A 20,534-nucleotide genomic window follows, 5' to 3' on the forward strand; every position below is an offset into this window, starting at 1 on the left:
GGGGCGAATGAACATATGTAGTGAGGGTGACCTGGTGCGCATATTCACAGTGTAACCATTACACATTACAATACTTCTATACTACAATACAAATACACATACTTTTGTTACTTTCTTAGTGGAAATCTAACCAATTAAATTTCCATTCCCTTACTCTCTCCTCAATCCTCATCTATTTTACTGTACATCACGATAAACACACACACACACACACTAACTGCAAATTACTTCTACTAGTAGTATAATATTCCTTCACACTAATAGAATAGTTGATTTCCTATTTAAATATAATTATAATTTGAAAACCAATAGCTATTGCGTTCACAATCATATTCATATTCTCTTTCTGCTGCCCCTCCTTCTTCAGCATGTAATAAAAATGGAGTCTTGATTCTTGAATAAGCTTAATTTAGTCTCACTTGCTTGAAGAGAGAGAGAGGGCTGCTGCTTCTTGTTGAGCTTAAGCTTATTCTAATTGTGGGCTCTTTCTCCTCTCCAATAAAAGGTCAGTCTTTGTTTAATCATAATTTTTTTTGCATCTTCAAGAATTTAAAATTTGATAAATGGGGTGGGAGGAATATAGCCTGGAACCTCATGTTGTCTTCCAATACCAGATTCTTGATATTTGTTCTCTTTTTTTCTCAAGTTTCCATTTCAAAGATCCTTTTTTTCTTGATTTATTTGACTTTTTTCTCTCATGATAGAGAGGATTTCAAGCTATGGTTTTTAACCAAGATCAAGAATTTCTCTTTTGTTGACAAAATTTAGCTCTTGTTGACCTTCACACAGACAATAATACAAGTATGTTTTGGTGTTTGTTAGCTTCTCTATTGAGCTTTGTAATTGCAAGATTCAATTTTTATCACTGCTTTGATGTTTGATTTGATCATCAATTTGAGATGCTGAGTTAAACTTGCATAAGTTTGTTTTCAATTATTGATTTCCACAAAAGGTGTGAGGATCAGATGCTGTTTGTGATTTTGTGAATGAGATTCTTGAGATCATTAATTGATTTAAAATAGATTAGATATGTGGAATCTGAATTCAATATCTACCTTGTGCATTATGATAAAGTAGTTTCCACTCAAGTTCTTGATTTTGGAGTTTCTGCCTTGTCTTATAATGCAATGAATGTGATTGCTTGATTACATGTTTTGTGCTATCCAATTCTGTTCAACTTTGATGGCTTCTTCCTTCTTGTGTGACTAATGACATGTGATATTCGACTTGAGTGGCTGATTCCGTTCCGTTTCTTGGCTTCGTTAAACAGCCAACGATGATGAATTCTACGTCCACGCAATTCGTTCCATCAAGACGGATGGGGATATACGAGCCAATCCATCAAATGAGTATGTGGGGAGATTTTAAAGGTACAAACTGTCTCGATGCATCCCCACCGATGATTCTGGAGGTCGACCCCAAACTAGACAATCAGGTACGATTGACAAAAACAGTAGCTCGTGTCTGTAAACTTGTTGGCTAACTTGTTTTGTTTCCGTATGCGTCTAGTCAGAGGATACTTCACATGGAACCGTTGGACATTCGAATAAATACGACCAAGAAGCAAGTAAACCACCGGATAAGGTACATATCCGCTGCACTCGTTCGTTTGGTTAAAGTGTATAGTCTACATTTCCCTGATAAATGGCACTTTTCTTATGCATATCTCATTCCAAAATCTCGATATCTGCATTTCCCGATTCTCATTTCATTAAATGTTCTTAATAGTGGTGATAAACTGGAGTTAACGTTGTAGGTATTGAGGCGTCTAGCACAGAACCGTGAGGCTGCTCGTAAAAGTCGTCTAAGGAAAAAGGTACGATGCTCGTTGATGAAAAGGAGCTTACCTCTTGATTTTGGAGCTAACTTGCAATTTGGTTGCAGGCCTATGTTCAGCAGTTAGAAAGCAGTAAACTAAGACTAATTCAGTTAGAGCAAGAGCTTGGCCGAGCCCGGCAACAGGTAAACAGGCGTAATTACTTTACCGTGTATTTACTTTTGACGACGCGTTAATAGAAGGTGCTTACTGCTGCAGGGGATGTACACTGGAAGTGCTTTAGACGCTAGTCCGCTATCTTATGCTGGCAGTATGAATCCAGGTTCGTTTAGTCGCATGCGATTCATCCATCCTTTAAATGTATAAACATTAGTATAGAAGACAAAAATCGATTCTATGTTATCTGTATTCTGGAAAATCGATCTATTAAACGTATCCAAGTTCTTATTCTCTGTGACGTATAAATTATCGTTCGTTTGATTGCAAAAAGGGGATTGATACAAATATTAGTCTGTTATAGCTTCATTGCTTTGCAGGCATTGCTACGTTCGAACTCGAGTATGGACACTGGGTGGAAGAGCAAGATAGGCAGCTAGCTGATCTGAGGAATGCTTTGAATTCGCCAGAAATGGGAGATGTGGAGCTGCGAATATTCGTTGACGGAGGACTTAGGCACTATTTCGATCTTTTCAAAATGAAAGCCACAGCTGCGAAGATCGATGTTTTCTATCTCATGTCTGGCATGTGGAAAACCTCGGGCGAGCGCTTTTTCTTCTGGATTGGCGGATTTCGGCCTTCTGAGCTTCTAAAGGTAATCCTTCTTTCTTTTCCGGGACGAACATTTTAAAAAGTCGAGTGGTCATTAATCGTTGATGGTTCTAAATCGAAGAATTCATATGGTTTGTTGCTCAGGTTCTGTTACCACATTTGGAGCCGTTAACCGAGCAACAACGTCTGGATCTTGGAAATCTCGCGCAATCGTGTCAGCAAGCAGAAGACGCGTTATCACAGGGGATGGACCGGCTCCACCAAATTCTCGGGGCAGCAATAGCCAAACAGCTCGGTGAAGGGAATTACCTCCCGCAGGTCGGTGCTGCCATCGAGAAGTTGGATGATCTGGTCAGGTTCGTCGGCCAGGTAACGTGCATGACACCTTTTTCGATTCTGGAATGCCTTAGCCTCGACGACGAAAAAATTCGTATTGAAAATTTGATGATGGAAAACAGGCAGACCATCTGAGGCAGGAAACTCTGCAGCAGATTTCGCGGATCCTGACCACCCGGCAGGCAGCTCGGGGGCTTCTTGCGTTGGGCGAGTACTTTCAACGTCTCCGGGCGTTGAGCTCGCTTTGGTCGTCGCGGCCTCGTGAGTCGTCGTAGTTTGCCGGAGCTGTCATCACCTATGTGGTGGTGTGTATATTTAGCTAGCGTAATGTTTGTGTGCACATTTTTGGTATGCTTCCTGTGATAGAAGATTTGTAAATATAATTAGATGATTTATCAGGAGGAAGTGTGTGTCACATTAATTTTTTTTGCTTATGAGTATAATTTTTGTTTTGTTTAAAGGTATATTTATGTCTGGAATTCAGTATGTAAATTTAGAGTGTAAAATAAAGCAACTTCATTTTACATTTTCTTTTTATGTCTTGATTCAGTATGTGGATTTCTTTTGTGGGAGATTTTCCAATGAAAATAGAAATATGACATCTAAATAAGGGTGAACTTTTCAACAAAGTTGTTTTTTTAACATAAACTTTAAACTTGATGTATAATATCACAAACTAAGATAGTGAATTGAATTTTTTCCAGCGGCAATAGAATATGGCCATATCTCATTCGCCATCGCATCAGATACTGTTACCGCTGAAAAAAATGATAGTGGCATGATTACAAAGTATCTAAAGCCAAATATGTTTATCCATTTCATTTTAATGTAGCCAAATTCTATCGCTGGTTGGAAAATTCAACAACTATTTAAGTTCGTTATATTACATGCCAAGTTTAAAAGTTCGTCAAAAATAAATTGTTGAAATGTTTCATGATATTAGGCTCCAATAACCTTTAAATAAAAGTGTGAACCACCAAAACTAGTTCTGTTTTGGCCTTTTTATTTCCTTCGTTTACTTTGTCTTTAGAGAAAATTGAGCATAACAATTACTACTACAAGAGAAAGCTGCAAACTTATAAGAAGAAAATTCAAACAACTTGAACAATCTCTTCAACAAAGAACAAACAGTTGAAAGATGAAACATAAGCCAAACAAGTTTATTTTTTCACAAAAGTGAGATTAGATTGAACACAATCCAGTTTCAGAGCTTGGACATGGCATAGTCCAGTCCATCCACCAAGAAATCTGCATCAATTCCATCATCTCAAAACTCCATCACAAATCCAACAGAAATAGAGAGGGAGGGAGAGAGAGAGAGAGACTAACCAGCATCATCTTTGCCAAAACACATTGGTGGCTTTATCCTGAAAACATTCCCATGAAGCCCGCCTTTCCCGACCAAGATCCCGAGCTCTACAGCCACCAAAAAACTCGTTTCATTAGCATAACTCATCGCGTCCTATCTATCAACAAGTTAGTGCAAACCAACCTCTAAGGCTTTCAAATAGAACAGCAGTTTCTGCCTTGGCGGGTGTCTTCTTCTCCCGGTCAGACACGAGTTCTATCCCCACCATTAAGCCGCTTCCCCTCACGTCCCCGATTACTACAGAATGGCAAATAAGCATCAGCACATGAGAAAATCTTACGACAGAGTGGTGAAGGGAACCTACTATCGTGCTTTTGTTGCAGTTCTCTGAGGCGCCCGAGCATGTGAGAGCCAACCTCCGCACAGTGCCGCTGGCGTTTCTCCTTTTCAAGAACTTGCAGCACTGCTAGTCCACCAGCCGAGCAGACTGGGTTGCCCCCGAATGTGTTGAACTGTATTTTCTGAGACAGTACGCTTGCGATTTCGGGAGTTGTTACCACTGCTCCGAGTGGAAGACCGTTACCTATGCCCTGCGTTTTTGAAATGACAATAGTTAGTCGAATAGAAAAGAGGTAGAGATAAGATCTTCCGATTTACAGACCTTGGCCATAGTGACTATATCAGGAACGACTCCCTGCGTCTCAAACCCCCAATAGTGGCTTCCTGTCCGGCCAAAGCCAGTTTGCACCTCATCAGCAATACAGACACCACCAGCTTTACGGATAATGTCATAGACCGATTTTAAGTATCCAGGGGCTAACTCGACTGCTCCACCAACACCCTGTTATCAGGAACGAACTATAGTTAGAACCGAGGCTGTAAAGAAGGGTTGATGCTTGGTATTATCGGATGTAACCAACCTGAATCGTCTCTGCAATAAACCCAGCGACTTTTCCTGATGTTCCGTGATCGATGTGGTCTTGTACCTCGTCAGCATAGCGCTTGCCATCAGAGCCAAACACTCCACGATATGGGTTTGGGTTCATAACATGATGAATCTCACCCTATCAAGTTTGTGAAAACAATGAATTCAATAAATCGAGATAGACAGCTAATGCAATACATTGTGGACATGACACTGAAGCGAAGAAAGATGCATATATGAGCAATCTGGTTTCTGAAGGTGCATAACTACTCAAGTTATTAAATACAGATTGGCTTTTATGAAGGAAGCATAATCAATAAAGTCCGATTACACTACAAAACAATGGTCAAATGCATCCACATATAGTAGCATATTTGCTCTAAGGTCCCAATTTGTCATAAAAACACAGAGAACTATTTCGTTGAAAAAGGACATAGTTAACCTGGGATTAACAACAAACCTGAGGAATAGGATACTTCCACGTGTTGAGAGCCGTCAACCCTATCGTATTAGAACTTCCACCATGGTATGCATTCCTCAATGCAATCATGCCAAGGTTTCCACTGTACAGTCGAGCCATCAGCATAGCAAGCTCGTTGGCTTCAGTCCCTGAATTTACAAAATACACAACCTGCATCCCAAGAAGAATTTTATCGAAAGTACATGTCAATGGCACAAGTGAGCATGCCAATGATACCACGAAGATTTTAGACATTATCCATAAGACATAATATAGCAAAACATCAACAATGGTTGAATTGAGGAATAAAGCTATTCACATTCCATAAATCACATATGTTTCAGACGACTAAACTAGTAAACTACAAAACATGTCTTATACATTGATTTAGGCACCTTTACACAAAATCCGGATGATTGGGATTACCTTCAGATTTCCGGGCATTTTAGATGCTAGCGCCTCTGCAAAATCACCAATGGCGTGATGTAGGTATATCGTGGTGGCGTGCTGAAGAAGCCTGCTTTGCTCGACAATCGCATTGAGGATGTCCGGATGGCAATGGCCACAAGACACTGTCACAATGCCTGCAAACGCATCGAGATAGCGCCTTCCATTTTCATCAAACAAGTACTGCATCTTCCCTTCAACTATATTCAACTGTCCCAATCCAAAGATACAACAACAGCACCCATCACCACCAATACCACTAGAGCCAATCTCACACACACAATCTCACAAAGATCACAATTTGACCCAAAAAAACACAATCTTTACTTCAAACTACATTCCCTACTGAAAAGCAAATGAACTGAAATTCATTACAACATCCAAAAATCCCAAATCCATCCAATCCCTACTACTACTACAATCAATTCACAACATCCTAAAATCAATCAATCAATCAATTGATGGAAACATATATGCAACTCAAAATCCTAATTCAAGAAAGAAGGGCTTACAGGCTTCTGGTAGTAGTGGAAAAGGGAGGGGCCCAAGAATCGCTTTCGCTTCTCGAAGACCTCATCAGCTCGGGGGCCGTCGTAGGGCTTGGGATCGTAGTCAAAAGGCGGCAGAGAGGGAGGAGCGGCGGCGCGTTGAAGTCCGACATTAGAGGTGGAAAGGCAGCGCCTTGCCCCAATTAAAAGCTTCCTTTCAATCCCCATGGATGATGATTTTCATAGTTTAGGAGTGAAGAGTGTGATTTATATAGGAATTGGGGATTTGTTGAGGTGGAGCTTGATCAGATTCCACCAACCCCATCCAAAAAAAGATTCCTTTAACACTCCCATCTACTCAGATCAACATTTTTCTATTCATGGTTCATGAATTTCAGATATTAGTTTCCATCTATTTTGTCTAATCTTTAATTAAAGTATAATATCATGATTCATGAAATGCATAAAAAAATCAGTTTTTAATGTGATCACAATCATCACATGTTTTTGTTAGCATCAAATTCAATAATTGTCACATGTAATGATGCTTTTCGAATTAATTAATCATAAACTTAAAGAATGAATATCCATGAATCATGACCACATTGACCTGTCTTCATAACCTTAGTGATTCAATTTCAAAACTAAGTCAATAACATTGCATAAATGATTATATAAAAGAGTAATAAGATCACGATTAATTAAAATGGTACTCCATAATTATTTAAATAGTAATTTTAGTGAGTTCCATAGCTAGATAAACAAGACATGTACAGAAAGTGGAGTATAATTTTTTTATTGTAAACAACAAAAAGAGAGACATAATATTGTATAGTACATAAAATCTTTTGATTCATTATATGGTTCATAACCTTTGAGAATGATTTTGTGGTCCTAAATTTAAATGTCATTCAACACGAGAATTGCATTTAGTTTTTTTAACCGATCAATCACATATCATGAGTTTTAAGTTCATGTTGTGACGGTTTAGAGATTCAATAAGATTCACAAAATTAGCTTAGTTTTATGTGGTTTGGTCCTAAATTTGAATGTTATTCAACACGAGAATTTCATTTAGTTTTCTTAACCGATCAATCACATATCATGAGTTTAAAGTTCATGTTGTGACGGTTTAGAGATTCAATAAGATTCACAAAATTAGCTTAGTTTTATGTGGTTGTCAATGATTATTCATTTACAATTGAATTGTGAAATTATTTTGACTTATTTTAGTTAGAAGTAACTGTCATTTTATTATATAATTATTCATCTAAGATTAAGGTATGAGATTCAATTTGGTGTGAATCATCATCTTCCATAACATATGTTCACACCAGGTTACAACTTATATGCTCTTTCTCCCTCTCTCTCTTCTACCCGTCAAAATAGTTACCATATATAGTTTTGTTTCACTTATTGATCTTTACTCTTATTCATATTATTATTTGTGCATTTTCGATTTTCCTTATTCAGGGAGATTCGTATTTACCTAAGTAACTTCATTTATACTCCCAGCCTCCCACTATAAGTGAAGAGTTTTTTAGCACGGGATTTAAGAAAATTATATTTATTGAGTTAAGTGAAAAGAATAAAGTATGAGAGAAGAAAAAATATGAGATATAAAGAGAAAAAAGTACTAAGAAAGAGATAATTAAATAGGAAATAGTGAATAAAGTAAAGAGATAAAGATAGTGGTTTTTGCAAAAAAAAATAAAAAATCAATCACTTATGCAATAATCCAAAATGAAAAGTTGGTCACTTGGGACAAAGGAAGTATGTACGACTATGTACAGAGAACTAGTAAAATAGATTGTACAGAGAACTAATAAATTGTAAACAAAGATTTTGTGGAATAGTTTATGTTTTAATTTTAAACCAAATCAAGAAAATAAATTTGGTATAGAATATAAAACATGAAATATAAATTTTTACGTGAAAACTTAAATAAAAGAAAACCATGGAGACCGAAGTCACGAAAAAATCTTCCACTGTGTAGGGCAAACACAAATTTCACAAATTTCTATTGTCAATTTCATTCCATTGCATTTATTGCAATAGTACTTCATTAATCTTTATAGTCAAAGACGGTGTCTTGAAATAGGAGAGTCTAAAGATTTAATATTAATATGTTAATGAAATATAAGTTTCATTATATATACAGAGTATTTATTTTATAATAAAACATAAGTAGAATATGGAATATGAGACTTATTTACTATTCATGATTAAAGTGAAATAAAATTTTTAATAAAGGACAGATGAAAATGATAAAATACGATACTTAATCGGGGACAGATGGAGTAGTAGCTTGCTTTTAGTTAATTTTGTATAAACATATTATACGATGAATAATTGAAGCATATCCCTAATCGTTTTTTCTTCTCCATTCATATATCAATAATCCATAGAGTACTATTCCAAGTCAAATTTGGAATCCTCTAATCAGAATTATCGATGATTTTAAGGTTGATAGGAACCATTAGGTGATTTAATTTGAAAATTTTAATAATTGTATTCTATCCCCGAACATTCATTGGAAGAAAATAATTGAAGCATATCCGTAATCGTTTTTTCTTCTCCATTCATACATAAAGAAATGGATAAATCATCCATAGATTACTATTCCAAGTCAAATTAAGAATTCTCTAATCAGAATTTTCGATGATTTTAAGGTTGAAAAGGAACCATTAGGTGATTTATTTGAAAATTTAATAATTGTATTCTATCCCCGAACAATCTTCGAGTCCAATGTTACTATTTTAACTTTAATTTTTGGATTAAAAAAACCTTAATGCCTAATATTTTCAACCTTTCCATTTGCAGACAAAATTAGTAAAATAGGGATAGATAAAGATAAAAAATAATTAAAAAATTAGTTCGAAAAAGCTCGACATAATAATTACAATAAAAAATTTGTATACTTCTTTCGTCCGCAAAATATTATCCAAGTTTGACTAGACACGGATTCTAAGAAATATGAAAAAAATAAGTTCAAAAAGTTAGTGGAATGCAAGTCCCACATTTATATATTACTCCCTCTGTCCCAAGTTACTTGGAGTCGTATTACATTTTAGGTTGTTCCAAGTTACTTGAATCATTTCTTTTTATGGCTAAAAACAAAATATCTAATCACACCTACTTTATTCTTTCTTTTACTTTAGTCTCTCTACTTTATTATACTTTATTCAACTCACTCAACACAACTTTCTTAAATCTCGTGCCGAAAAGAAACGATTTAAGTAACGTGGGACGGAGGAAGTAGTTTTATAATAAGATGTGAATGTAATGAGTTAGTGGACAATAAAGTCCATTTACCAAAAAATGAAAAAATAAATAAATTGGACAACATTTCACGGACGAATCAAAGTGGAAAAACTAGACAACATTTCACGGACGGAGGGAGTAATAATTACTCACTCCGTCCCAAACTACTAAAACCGTATTCCATTTCAGGACATCCCAAACTACTTGCACTATTTCTTTTTTTTGCAAAAACTCTACTCCCCCATCCCAAAAGAATATGCACTTTGGGTTCAGTACGAGTTTTAATGCAAAATTGGTAAAGAAAGAGAGAGGTAGAGAGAAAAAGTAATTAATATATTGTTAGTGGAAAATAGGTCTCATCTTATTAGAGAGAAGAGTTTCTAAAATTAGAAAGTGAATATTCTTATAGGACAAACTAAAAAGGAAAGAGTGCATTTCTAATGGTACGGAGTGGAAGGAGTATTATCTTATCTATTTTTCTTTCCCTCTCCTACTTTATTTTATTTTATAGTTTACTCCGTAACCTTTAAATATCAATTTTTAAATTACACGGTCAAAACAATCATCTCAAATAAGTTGAGACGATCAAAACAATCATCCCATTAAAGATGACTCACTTTCCATTTTGGTGTTTGTTCAAACCAAGTTGACCCATTACTAAAAATGGAAACATCTTTCTCTCTACTTTATTTTTCTCTCTTACTTTACGAAGAAGTAGATAGACATAAAAAGATGGTAAGCAAGCCCATATTAAATCCATTGAAACTAGTTTATTGTATCAACCCTCAATCACACAATAACTTTAGCAAAAACAATGGAACTTACTTGGTTTTGGCTTATGGCCGTGGCCATTTTAGCTGGTTCTTTGGCTTCGTTGGCAACTAGGACAAAGAAGAAGCTGCCTCCAGGTCCAAAAGGGATCCCTATTCTGGGACATCTACACATGCTGGGGAAGAATCCTCACCATGACCTGCACAGGATTGCCAAAGATCACGGCCCGATTATGTACATGCGATTTGGGTTCGTTCCAAACATCATCGTTTCATCTCCTGAGGCAGCTGAGCTTTTCCTCAAAACACACGATCTTGTTTTTGCCAGCAGACCACCTCATCAGGCTTCTAAGTATCTCTCATGGGATCAGAGGAATCTGGCATTTGGGGCTTACGGATCGTATTGGCGGAACATGCGCAAGCTATGCACCTTAGAGCTGCTCAGCAACCTCAAGATCAATTCTTTCCGGCCTATGAGAAGGGAAGAGCTCGGTCTTTTTGTTGAATCCCTCACGGAAGCTTCCAGACTACACGCTGCTGTCGATCTTAGTGCCAAGGTCTCGTCCCTAGCGGCAGGGATGAGCTGCAGATTGGTGTTTGGCAAGAAATACGCTGAGAAAGACATAGATGAGAGAGGCTTCAAAGGTGTGATCCAAGAGGTGATGAAACTAATAGCGGCTCCCAATTTGGGTGATTACCTTCCTTTCCTTGGAGTCTTGGATCTGCAAGGGCTGACAAGGAGGATGAAGGCAGTCGCAAAAGTATTTGATGATTTCTTTGAGAGAGTTATAGAAGACCATGTTCGAGCAGGGGACCGTCCTGAGCAGGCCAAAGATATTGTTGATACCATGATGTCCATAATGCAACGTGGAGAATCTGAATTTCAGTTTGACAGACGTAACATCAAGGCCATTATGCTGGTAAGCACATGGTCCAAAGAATAATTCTTCATCTTGTTTGGATAAACATTAGTTGATGATGAATTTCATTTGCAGGATTTGCTCCTAGCCTCAATGGATACATCAGCAGCATCAGTTGAGTGGATGCTCTCCGAACTGATGAGAAATCCAACAGTTATGAAGAAACTACAGAAAGAGTTGGAACAAGTTGTGGGATTAAAGAGGATGGTGGAGGAGTCTGACCTGGACCAACTCGAATATCTCGACATGGTTGTAAAGGAAAGCTTTAGGCTGCATCCAGTGGCTCCGCTGTTGATACCTCACTATTCCAGGGAAGACAGCAAGGTTAATGGCTATGACATAACGAAAGATTCAAGAATACTCATCAACACATATGCAATTGGGCGCGATCCAAATGTATGGACTGATCCGGAGATGTTCATTCCGGAGAGGTTCACTGGCAGTGACATCGATGTTAGAGGAAAACATTTCCAGCTCCTCCCATTTGGCGCTGGGAGGAGAGGTTGCCCCGGTATCCAACTGGGGCTCATCCAAGTTCGACTGATCGTGTCACAGTTAGTCCACTGCTTCGATTGGCAGCTCCCAAATGATATGTCGCCAAACGAGCTAGACATGAATGAGGAATTTGGCCTTGTTGTTTCAAGGGTCAATCATCTCATGGCAATCCCTACATTTCGGTTGCAGAACTAGTATTTGAAGCAAACTTGTAAAAATTTGCTTCCTAAAAGCAATCTATATAGAAGCAAAGTAAGATAAGCTAAATAAGTACTCACAGCCAGGCTATGAGTTAATAGAATATGAGATGTAATTATAAGTTTTATAATTATATAATGTGACATTTATATTGTTTTGCTAATTTTCGACTATCCCCAAATTGAGAGTGTTATATTGCTAACTCATAACTTAATTGCTAACTACAACTAAATAATAGCCATTAGATATTCAAATTAAGGGCTTAGATCATTAATCCCTAAGAGCAACTCCAAGGGGGGGAGGTAAATAAAAAGGGTATATCATGGTTATACCTTCCCAAAAAGTGCAATATACATTCCCAAAAAGTAATCAACTCCAAGGATAAAAGGTATATTGAAAAGGTAAAAGATTATTTTCTAAAATGTTAGTTTCAAAAATAAATTTTAATAACAAAAGCCCAGGGCCATATAACTAAATTAATCTATTGCGTTGCTCTTTTTTAGAGGACCACTTAAATTTTGATATATTTTTTTTGTTGCTATTCCATATTACTGCGAAAACCCTAGTTCCCAATTTTAGTTCCAGCATCAATGAAGGGTTCCCACCGCCGCCACCGCATCACTCAGTAATCGGAGACCATGGCGTCGAAGTATGACCTGAGGCCGCGGATAGCACCTAATCGGGACATGCATCTGGTGTTCCCATTGCTCGAGTTGTTCTTACAGGAGAGAGGGTTGTATCCTGACGAAGATATTTGAAGGCGAAGATTTTGCTGCTTCTATCTCCCGCCAACATTTTATTGTTGAGATTTTGCCGCTGCTCTCTCCCGCCAATCTCAAAAACAATTTTTCTATTTTACCTTCTCTTCCATGGAGAGGTAAAGATACCTCCTCAAAATTGAAAAAGGTATATTACCTTCTCATTTACCTTCCCCCTTGGAGTTGCTCTAAATGTCAATACGATCAACGAAAAACGTCAATAAGGCCATAAGATTAATTCCAAAATATATCAACCGGGGTATTAATGTCAATTAACTACATGTTTAGTTATAACTAACTTTTAAAAGAAATCTCAACACTTTAAATTCATATAACATATATCAAATTAAAGATAATTTCATAAGGATTCCAACGATATCATACATGCATATGTTCCGACGTCAAAATTTGAAAAAAAAAAAAATTCGAAATTTTTTAATTTTTTCGTACAAACAGAAATGCCAACATAGGGCTGACAATTTTTGACACGACACGATAACACGACACGAACCGGCACGAAATTAATGGGTTTGGGTCAGAGCTTATCGTGTTCGTGTCCTTATCGGGTCGACCCATTAAGGACACGGAAATTTCGTGTCGTGTTCGTGTCGGGTTCGTGTTATCCGTTAACAATGCGTGTTCGTGTCGTGTTCGTGTCGTGTTCGTGTTATCCGTTAGCACATAATATTTTAATATTATTATTCTTATTAACACATAATATTTTAATATTATTATTCTTATTATTTTCATTTTTTAATACTTATTTTCGTGTCATTAATGGGTTTGTGTCGTGTTCGTGTCGTGTTGACCCGAAACGGTTCGTGTCGTTAATGGGTTCGTGTCGTGTTCGTGTCTGAGGGTAGCGGGTCGTGTTCGTGTTCGTGTTTGAGGTTTTCTTAACGGGTCGTGTTCGTGTTTGTTGTTATCGTGTTCGTGTCGTTATCGTGTCGACACGATAACGACCCGACACGCACGATTTGCCACCTCTATGTCAACATACTATATAAAATATGTCAATATAATACATGTAGAATGTCAATATAAGCAATGCGTTAACATTCTTAAAGCATTGTGTTCACATTCACAAAGCATTGAGTTGAAATTTTCGGAACACTATATTGACATTTTCATCCAAAACCCTAATTTGAAGTTTTTTTTTATCTTTTTCGATTTAATTAGTAAAAACAAAAAATTACACGTGGCAAATTGTAGACCACACGTTTTCTAAAATCCTATGGCCTTAAATTAGTTGTAGTTAGCAATTAAATGATGAGTTAGCAATTGATCACTCCCCATCCCCAAAATATAAGATAATTTAGCTCGGTGACGTGTTAATTAAATATTTGAACAATTGATCATAAACTTCACAACTTTAATCTTTTATACAGTAGTAAGTATGAGGGAGTGATCAATTGCTAACTCACCATTTAATTGTTAACTATAACTAATTTAAGGTCATAGGATTTTAGAAAAAGTGTGGTCTACAATTTGCCAGGTGTAATTTTCGTTTTTATTAATAAAATAAAAAAAGATAAAAAAAACTCCAAATTAGGGTTTTGGATGAAAATGTCAATATAGTGTTTCGAAAATATCAACACAATGCTTTGAGAATGTCAACACAATGCTTTAAGAATGTTAACCCATTACTTATATTGACATTCTACATGTATTATATTGACATATTTTATATAATATGTTGACATTTTTGCTTGTACGAAAAAATTAAAAATTTTCGAAATTTTTTCAAATTTTGACATCGGAACATATGCATATAGGATATCGTAGGAATCCTTATGAAATTATCTTTAATTTGATATATGTTATATGAATTTAAAGTTTTGGGATTTCTTTTAAAAGTTAGTTATAACTAAATATGTAGTTAATTGACATTAATACCCCTATTGATATTTTTTGGAATTAATCTTATGGCCTTGTTGACGTTTTTCGTTGATCGTATTGACATTTAGGGATTAATGATTTTAAGCCCTAAATTTGAATATCTAATGACGCTATTATTTAGTTGTAGTTAGCAATTAAGTTATGAGTTAGTAATATAACACTACCCAGTAAGTATGATTTTAGTTTTTCCACAAATTTAAAACTTAGATTGTAAGTATTAGTATTTTCCAAGCACAAGTTGCAAAGCCGCCCATAAATAGTGGCAACACAAAATATAATTATGCAAAAAATTACTTTAAGATTTAAGACACAGCCATATTAGGTCCATTTATTATTTCACCTAATAGAAACATTAATATTTTGTTATTATCAACTCCAATCACCTTCTGCGTAATTTTCAATTTCCGAAGCTAGTTCAGTTACGTTAGTGTAAAAACAATAAATAATTAGTTTATTACTATTGCACCTAAAATTGATGGTTTATTAATTTTGCACCTAAAATTGATTGTTTTTTCTTCTTGAGTATTCGCTACAAGAAATATTAGTTTTGTTCTCTAGTGTTGCTCCTAAAGTGGGACAGAGGGGGCAGAGGGGTATTAGTTTTGTTGTTTAATGTATAGTTTGATTTAGGAATTTGTTTGTCAGTTAGCTAGTTTACATATTCCTAACTTACTTATTTTTCATGTAATCCATAAAAATGGAACAAATGATTTGATAAATTTGATCTATGTCAATATCAACCAATGGCGTTCTAGAAAATAATTTTGGAGGGAGATGAATCCATAAGAGCAAATGAACGAAATGAGAATAAAATTTTTCCTTTAAAACATTAATGCAGGGTAAAATTGTAGTTTCACAAATTAAAGTTACAAAATCTCAAATGGTATTGGTTGACGTTGTCTTCTTCATAATTTTTTTTATATATCAGAGTGACCAGCGACGACCCAAAGTGAAAAACAAGACTATTGACTATAGACGGTATTTTCGTTACCTAACTCTTCCACGCATACTTTCACTCTTCTTCTCCACATATATACACTCACATTACATACAATCTCTCTTTCATGCACTCTCCCCTTTCTATGCAACAATTTATTAACCCAAATTCATTTGGTAGTTGAGATCAAGACTATCAATGTATTAGTTCAAACACAAATTTCAATTAGAATCATCGATTAGGCCTGATTAAGCTTAAATAACCTTAAGATGCTAGAAGAAGTATATAATAATTAATTTGTACGAAGTAGATGGATGACTACTAACTAGACATTAAAAGATGGTAGGCAAGCCCACAATAATATTAAATCCATAGACATGGAAAAGACGTAGCAGAATTTATATGAATGAAAACACACATCTATAAATCTATTCAAACAAGCGTATAAGGAGGGTGAGGAAGTAGTGGTGGGCTACTGTAATGCAGATTATGCTACTAATCTTGATAATAGAAAGTCTCAAGCTGGCTATTTGTTTCTATGTTTGGACCAGTGGTTAGTTGGAAGTCAGACAGAATGTTGCTGCCTTATCAACAACAGAGGCAGAATATATGGCCTAACATCAGCTGTGCAAGATAGCTTTTGGATTCATGGTGTTATTTCAGATTTTGGTTTTGATCAGAAAATCATGGTTGTCCATTGTGACAGTAGTTCAGCTCTGTGCTTAGCTAGACATCAGTATTTTCATGAGAGTAGTAATCACATAGATGCGAGACTACATTTAATCAGAGAAGAGACTGAGAAGCGAAGAGTGAAGGTGGTCAAGATTGACACCTTGCACAATCCAGCTGACATGCTCACCAAGTCTCTAGGAAGAGACTAGTTTGATCATTACAAGGAGCTATCAAGGTTTGCGGCAAGAACTAAAGTGTGTACTCAGGTGGAGAATTGTAAGAAATGAGTCCACACTCAGCTCTAAACATGAAGAATTAAAGGATAAAAGAGAGAATCAGAAACTAGCCGTTAGAGTTAGTTATTATGTTAGGGTATGAGCTGTTAAAGCTCTAGTTCTTGATTCTTGGCTCCAATTCGATTAGGAGCAGTTACCATTTTGTTTCAACTAATTAAATAGTAGTTTTACTTGTATCTTGTAGTTAGTATTCAATCAACAAAGAGAATTCCCTTTTCTCCAAGAAACTACTCTCTCTGCATCAAATTAGTGTGTTCTCTCTGTGTGTATTCATACCGAGTGTGTGAGCCTTGTATGTTGAGTTAACAACTAGAATGATCGATTAAGCCTGATTAAGCTTAAATAACCTTAGGATGCTCGAAGAAGTACATAATAATTAATTTGTACGAAGAAGTAGAAGGATCACTAGACATTAAAAGATGGTAGGCAAGCCCACAATAACATTAACTTCATATACATGGAAAAGACGTAGCAGAAATGATATGAATGGAAACACACATCTATAAATCCATTCAAACAAGCAACTCAGAGATTGTATCAATCCTCAATCACACAGTAACTTTAGCAAAAAAAAAAAAAATGGAACTCACTTGGTTTTGGCTTACGGTTATGGCCATTTTTGCTGGTTCTTTGGCTTCGTTGGCTACGAGGAGGAGGAAGAAGCTGCCTCCCGGTCCAAAAGGGATCCCTATTCTGGGAAATCTACACATGCTGGGGAAGAATCCTCACCAAGATCTGCAAAGGATTGCCAAAGACCACGGCCCCATTATGTACATGCGATTTGGGTTCGTTCCAAACATCATCGTTTCATCTCCTGAGGCAGCTGAGCTTTTCCTCAAGACGCATGACCTTGTTTTTGCCAGCAGACCACCTCACGAGGCTGCTAAGTATCTCTCATGGGATCAGAGGAATCTCGCATTTGGCGCTTACGGATCGTATTGGCGGAACATGCGCAAGCTATGCACCATAGAGCTGCTCAGCCCCCTTAAGATCAATTCCTTCCGGCCTATGAGAAGGGAAGAGCTCGGTCTTTTTGTTGAATCCCTCAAGGAAGCTTCCAGACTACACGCTGCTGTTGATCTTAGTGCCAAGGTCTCGTCCCTAGCGGCAGGGATGAGCTGCAGATTGGTGTTTGGCAAGAAATACGCTGAGAAAGACATAGATGAGAGAGGCTTCAAAGGTGTGCTCCAAGAAGTGATACCACTATTAGGAGCTCCCAACTTGGGTGATTACCTTCCTTTCCTTGGAGTCTTGGATCTTCAAGGGCTGACAAGGAAGATGAAGGTACTCGCAAAAGTTTTTGATGTTTTCTTTGAGAAGGTTATAGAAGACCATGTTCGAGCAGGGGATCGTCCTGAGCAGGCCAAAGACATTGTTGATACCATGATGTCCATAATGCAAAGTGGAGAATGTGAGTTTCAGTTCGACCGACGTAATATCAAGGCTATGATGCTGGTAAGCACATGAATAATTCTGCTTCTTGTTTGGAAAAACTATTACTCCTTAGTAATAAATACATGTGCAGGACTTGCTCGTAGGTTCAATGGACACAGCAGCAGCAGCAATTGAGTGGATACTCTCCGAACTGTTAAGAAATCCAACAGTTATGAAGAAACTACAGAAAGAGTTGGAACAAGTGGTGGGATTGAAGAGGATGGTTGAGGAGTCTGATCTCGACCAGCTCGAGTATCTCGGCATGGTTGTCAAGGAAACCTTTAGGCTGCATCCAGTTGGTCCATTGTTGATTCCTCACTATTCTAGGGAAGACAGCAAGGTTAATGGCTATGACATACCGAAAGGATCAAGAATACTCATCAACACATACGCAATTGGGCGCAATCCAAATGTATGGACTGATCCAGAGATGTTCTTTCCAGAAAGGTTCATTGGCAGTGACATTGATGTTAAGGGACAGCATTTCCAGCTCCTCCCATTTGGCGCTGGGAGGAGAGGTTGCCCCGGAATGCAACTGGGGCTCATCCAAGTTCGACTGATCGTGTCACAGTTAGTCCACTGCTTCGATTGGCAGCTCCCAAATGATATGTCGCCAGAGGAACTGGACATGAATGAGGAATTTGGCATTGTTGTTTCAAGGGTTAATCATCTCATGGCAATCCCAACCTGTCGGTTGCACAACTAGATTATTAAGCAAACTTGTAAAAATTTGCTTCTGAAAACAATTTAAATAAGACAAGCTAAATAAGTACTCACAGCCAGGCTATAAGATATCAAAACTATTTCAAGTCAAGTTCAATTATTGCATAGTTGTTCAATTTAGAGTAAGATTATAACAGATGAATAGGGCCAAATTATTAAGAAGAGTTAGTAGGCTGAGCACAGAACAATATGATTAACAATTCATCAAACACATTGCGGGCGATCTTAAATAGGCACACATATACCATTCCAATTATCCCCACAAACAAAAAAACCTTCACACCGATATCTACAATCTAAATTCAACAATGCAAAGAGGTAAACAAACGACAAATTTACCTTTAACGGTGGAGATAGAGGAAAAGCCCAAATATCTCCCCTCGCTTTCAACTTTCAAGCAAAGCAAGCCGATAAATCAGAATATAGACTAATTGAGTTTTCCTGTTTGGAGATATTTTTAATGATAAAAAAATAAAAATAAAAATAAAAATAAAAAATAAAATAATAAAATAATAAAATAAATTGTTTAATGATGAGAATATTGGGGCATCGCCACAATGCCGTACTATGATTATGTCATTCTCCTTATCGGGTCGATGCGTATCCTGATTTACCATTTCTCACAATATTGATGGTTCGGAATGTGCAAAGCCCTTAGGGTTGGTGTTTCAATCTTTTTGCTTGTGAATGATTATGCATTTACCACAAAATGGTGAAATTAAATGCATTTTTTTTAATAAAAAAATATTAATAAATTAAGGTATTTTATGATGAAGCTCAACGCGCCTGAGTGCGTACGGCATTGCAAAGAGATGTGTAGTTCAATGAGAGGATGACATTTGTCTTTTTAAATTTTTGAAAATTTACAAAAAAATCATGTTTAATGGGTGATTGGTCATAAACTTTGGTTGTATAACAAACTAGTATCTCATCCGTACTATGCACGGCACATTAGATTTTCATTCAAATTCTGTATAATACCATAATTATGTAGCATAAATATTATATGAAATATCATTTATTATAATTAATCCATATATATTAGTAACGAAAATCTTTTACATGTTACAAAAACTAAACTGCAAACACACATCAACAATATATAAATAAAAATTAAAAATATATCATAATGAAACACTATTACCAATAAATGAAAAAAAACAATTGAAAACTCATAATGAGAATTATTAAATGTTGAATAATACACTATGTATATAAACACACACGCGCGTAAACTGACATTACTAAACTAATTAAAACAATCATAAATTTAAAAACATTAATTATACTCTCAATCTACTGAATTTTGGAATTGAATGATTACATAGAAAATCGTAGGGTTGGCAAATTTTAGGAATATTTTTCTTACATATTTATTTAAATATATATATATATATATATGTATATAGAGTTGTGATCAATGTCGAACCCTTCTTAAAGACCGAACTAGAGACCAAATCTCATTCACTCATTAATCACATCGAATGGTTATTAATAATTATACATTGTCTCATTTTTTTATTTAATTAAAATGGTAAAAGGGTATTTCCGGAATATGCAGTTCTTCCTCCCTTCCAAATCCAACCCACTTCTCTCTCTGCAATTCTCTCTCACCATTCCCGACCCCAATTCCCTTTCGCCTTCAGCATGTCTCTCTG

The 20,534-nt window shown here is 36.4% G+C and overlaps 3 protein-coding genes across 3 annotated transcripts; 2 read left to right on the plus strand and 1 right to left on the minus strand.

The window, feature by feature from the left end:
• Positions 1 to 152: 152 nt before the first annotated feature.
• On the plus strand, positions 153 to 3,407 carry LOC125211119 (TGACG-sequence-specific DNA-binding protein TGA-1A-like). The gene is made up of 9 exons (XM_048110816.1): positions 153 to 505; positions 1,271 to 1,435; positions 1,510 to 1,584; positions 1,757 to 1,816; positions 1,885 to 1,962; positions 2,036 to 2,099; positions 2,314 to 2,588; positions 2,690 to 2,914; positions 3,004 to 3,407. The coding sequence occupies exons 2-9, from the start codon at positions 1,277 to 1,279 to the stop codon at positions 3,154 to 3,156; spliced, it is 1,089 nt and encodes a 362-aa protein (XP_047966773.1). The 5' UTR covers positions 153 to 505; positions 1,271 to 1,276; the 3' UTR covers positions 3,157 to 3,407.
• A 530-nt stretch (positions 3,408 to 3,937) lies between these two features.
• Positions 3,938 to 6,901, minus strand: LOC125211118 (alanine--glyoxylate aminotransferase 2 homolog 1, mitochondrial). Its single transcript, XM_048110815.1, has 9 exons — positions 6,535 to 6,901; positions 6,002 to 6,232; positions 5,576 to 5,746; positions 5,111 to 5,254; positions 4,852 to 5,031; positions 4,555 to 4,780; positions 4,374 to 4,487; positions 4,211 to 4,297; positions 3,938 to 4,129 (listed from the first exon to the last, which is right to left on the minus strand). The coding sequence occupies exons 1-9, from the start codon at positions 6,736 to 6,738 to the stop codon at positions 4,086 to 4,088; spliced, it is 1,401 nt and encodes a 466-aa protein (XP_047966772.1). The 5' UTR covers positions 6,739 to 6,901; the 3' UTR covers positions 3,938 to 4,085.
• Positions 6,902 to 10,588: 3,687 nt separating this feature from the next.
• LOC125211117 (cytochrome P450 71AU50-like) lies at positions 10,589 to 12,320 on the plus strand. The gene is made up of 2 exons (XM_048110814.1): positions 10,589 to 11,464; positions 11,540 to 12,320. Exons 1-2 carry the CDS (start codon positions 10,589 to 10,591, stop codon positions 12,152 to 12,154), a joined length of 1,491 nt encoding a protein of 496 aa, XP_047966771.1. The 3' UTR covers positions 12,155 to 12,320.
• Positions 12,321 to 20,534: the final 8,214 nt, after the last annotated feature.

Source organism: Salvia hispanica, chromosome 3 (assembly GCF_023119035.1).
Source record: "Salvia hispanica cultivar TCC Black 2014 chromosome 3, UniMelb_Shisp_WGS_1.0, whole genome shotgun sequence".
In the NCBI taxonomy this organism is placed as follows: domain Eukaryota; kingdom Viridiplantae; phylum Streptophyta; class Magnoliopsida; order Lamiales; family Lamiaceae; genus Salvia; species Salvia hispanica.

What these genes read in the sequence shown, in the direction of transcription:
- LOC125211119 (XM_048110816.1), top strand. Translation starts at nt 1,277, where the DNA reads ATGATGAATTCTACGTCCACGCAATTCGTTCCATCAAGACGGATGGGG. An exon ending in ACCCCAAACTAGACAATCAG is followed by an intron (nt 1,436 to 1,509) that starts GTACGATTGACA and finishes GTATGCGTCTAG; the next exon opens with TCAGAGGATACTTCACATGG. An exon ending in TGCTGGCAGTATGAATCCAG is followed by an intron (nt 2,100 to 2,313) that starts GTTCGTTTAGTC and finishes ATTGCTTTGCAG; the next exon opens with GCATTGCTACGTTCGAACTC.
- LOC125211118 (XM_048110815.1), bottom strand. Translation starts at nt 6,738, where the DNA reads ATGGGGATTGAAAGGAAGCTTTTAATTGGGGCAAGGCGCTGCCTTTCC. An exon ending in AAATGCCCGGAAATCTGAAG is followed by an intron (nt 5,747 to 6,001) that starts GTAATCCCAATC and finishes CTTGGGATGCAG; the next exon opens with GTTGTGTATTTTGTAAATTC. An exon ending in TTTTGGCAAAGATGATGCTG is followed by an intron (nt 4,130 to 4,210) that starts GTTAGTCTCTCT and finishes GAATTGATGCAG; the next exon opens with ATTTCTTGGTGGATGGACTG.
- LOC125211117 (XM_048110814.1), top strand. Translation starts at nt 10,589, where the DNA reads ATGGAACTTACTTGGTTTTGGCTTATGGCCGTGGCCATTTTAGCTGGT. An exon ending in ACATCAAGGCCATTATGCTG is followed by an intron (nt 11,465 to 11,539) that starts GTAAGCACATGG and finishes TTTCATTTGCAG; the next exon opens with GATTTGCTCCTAGCCTCAAT.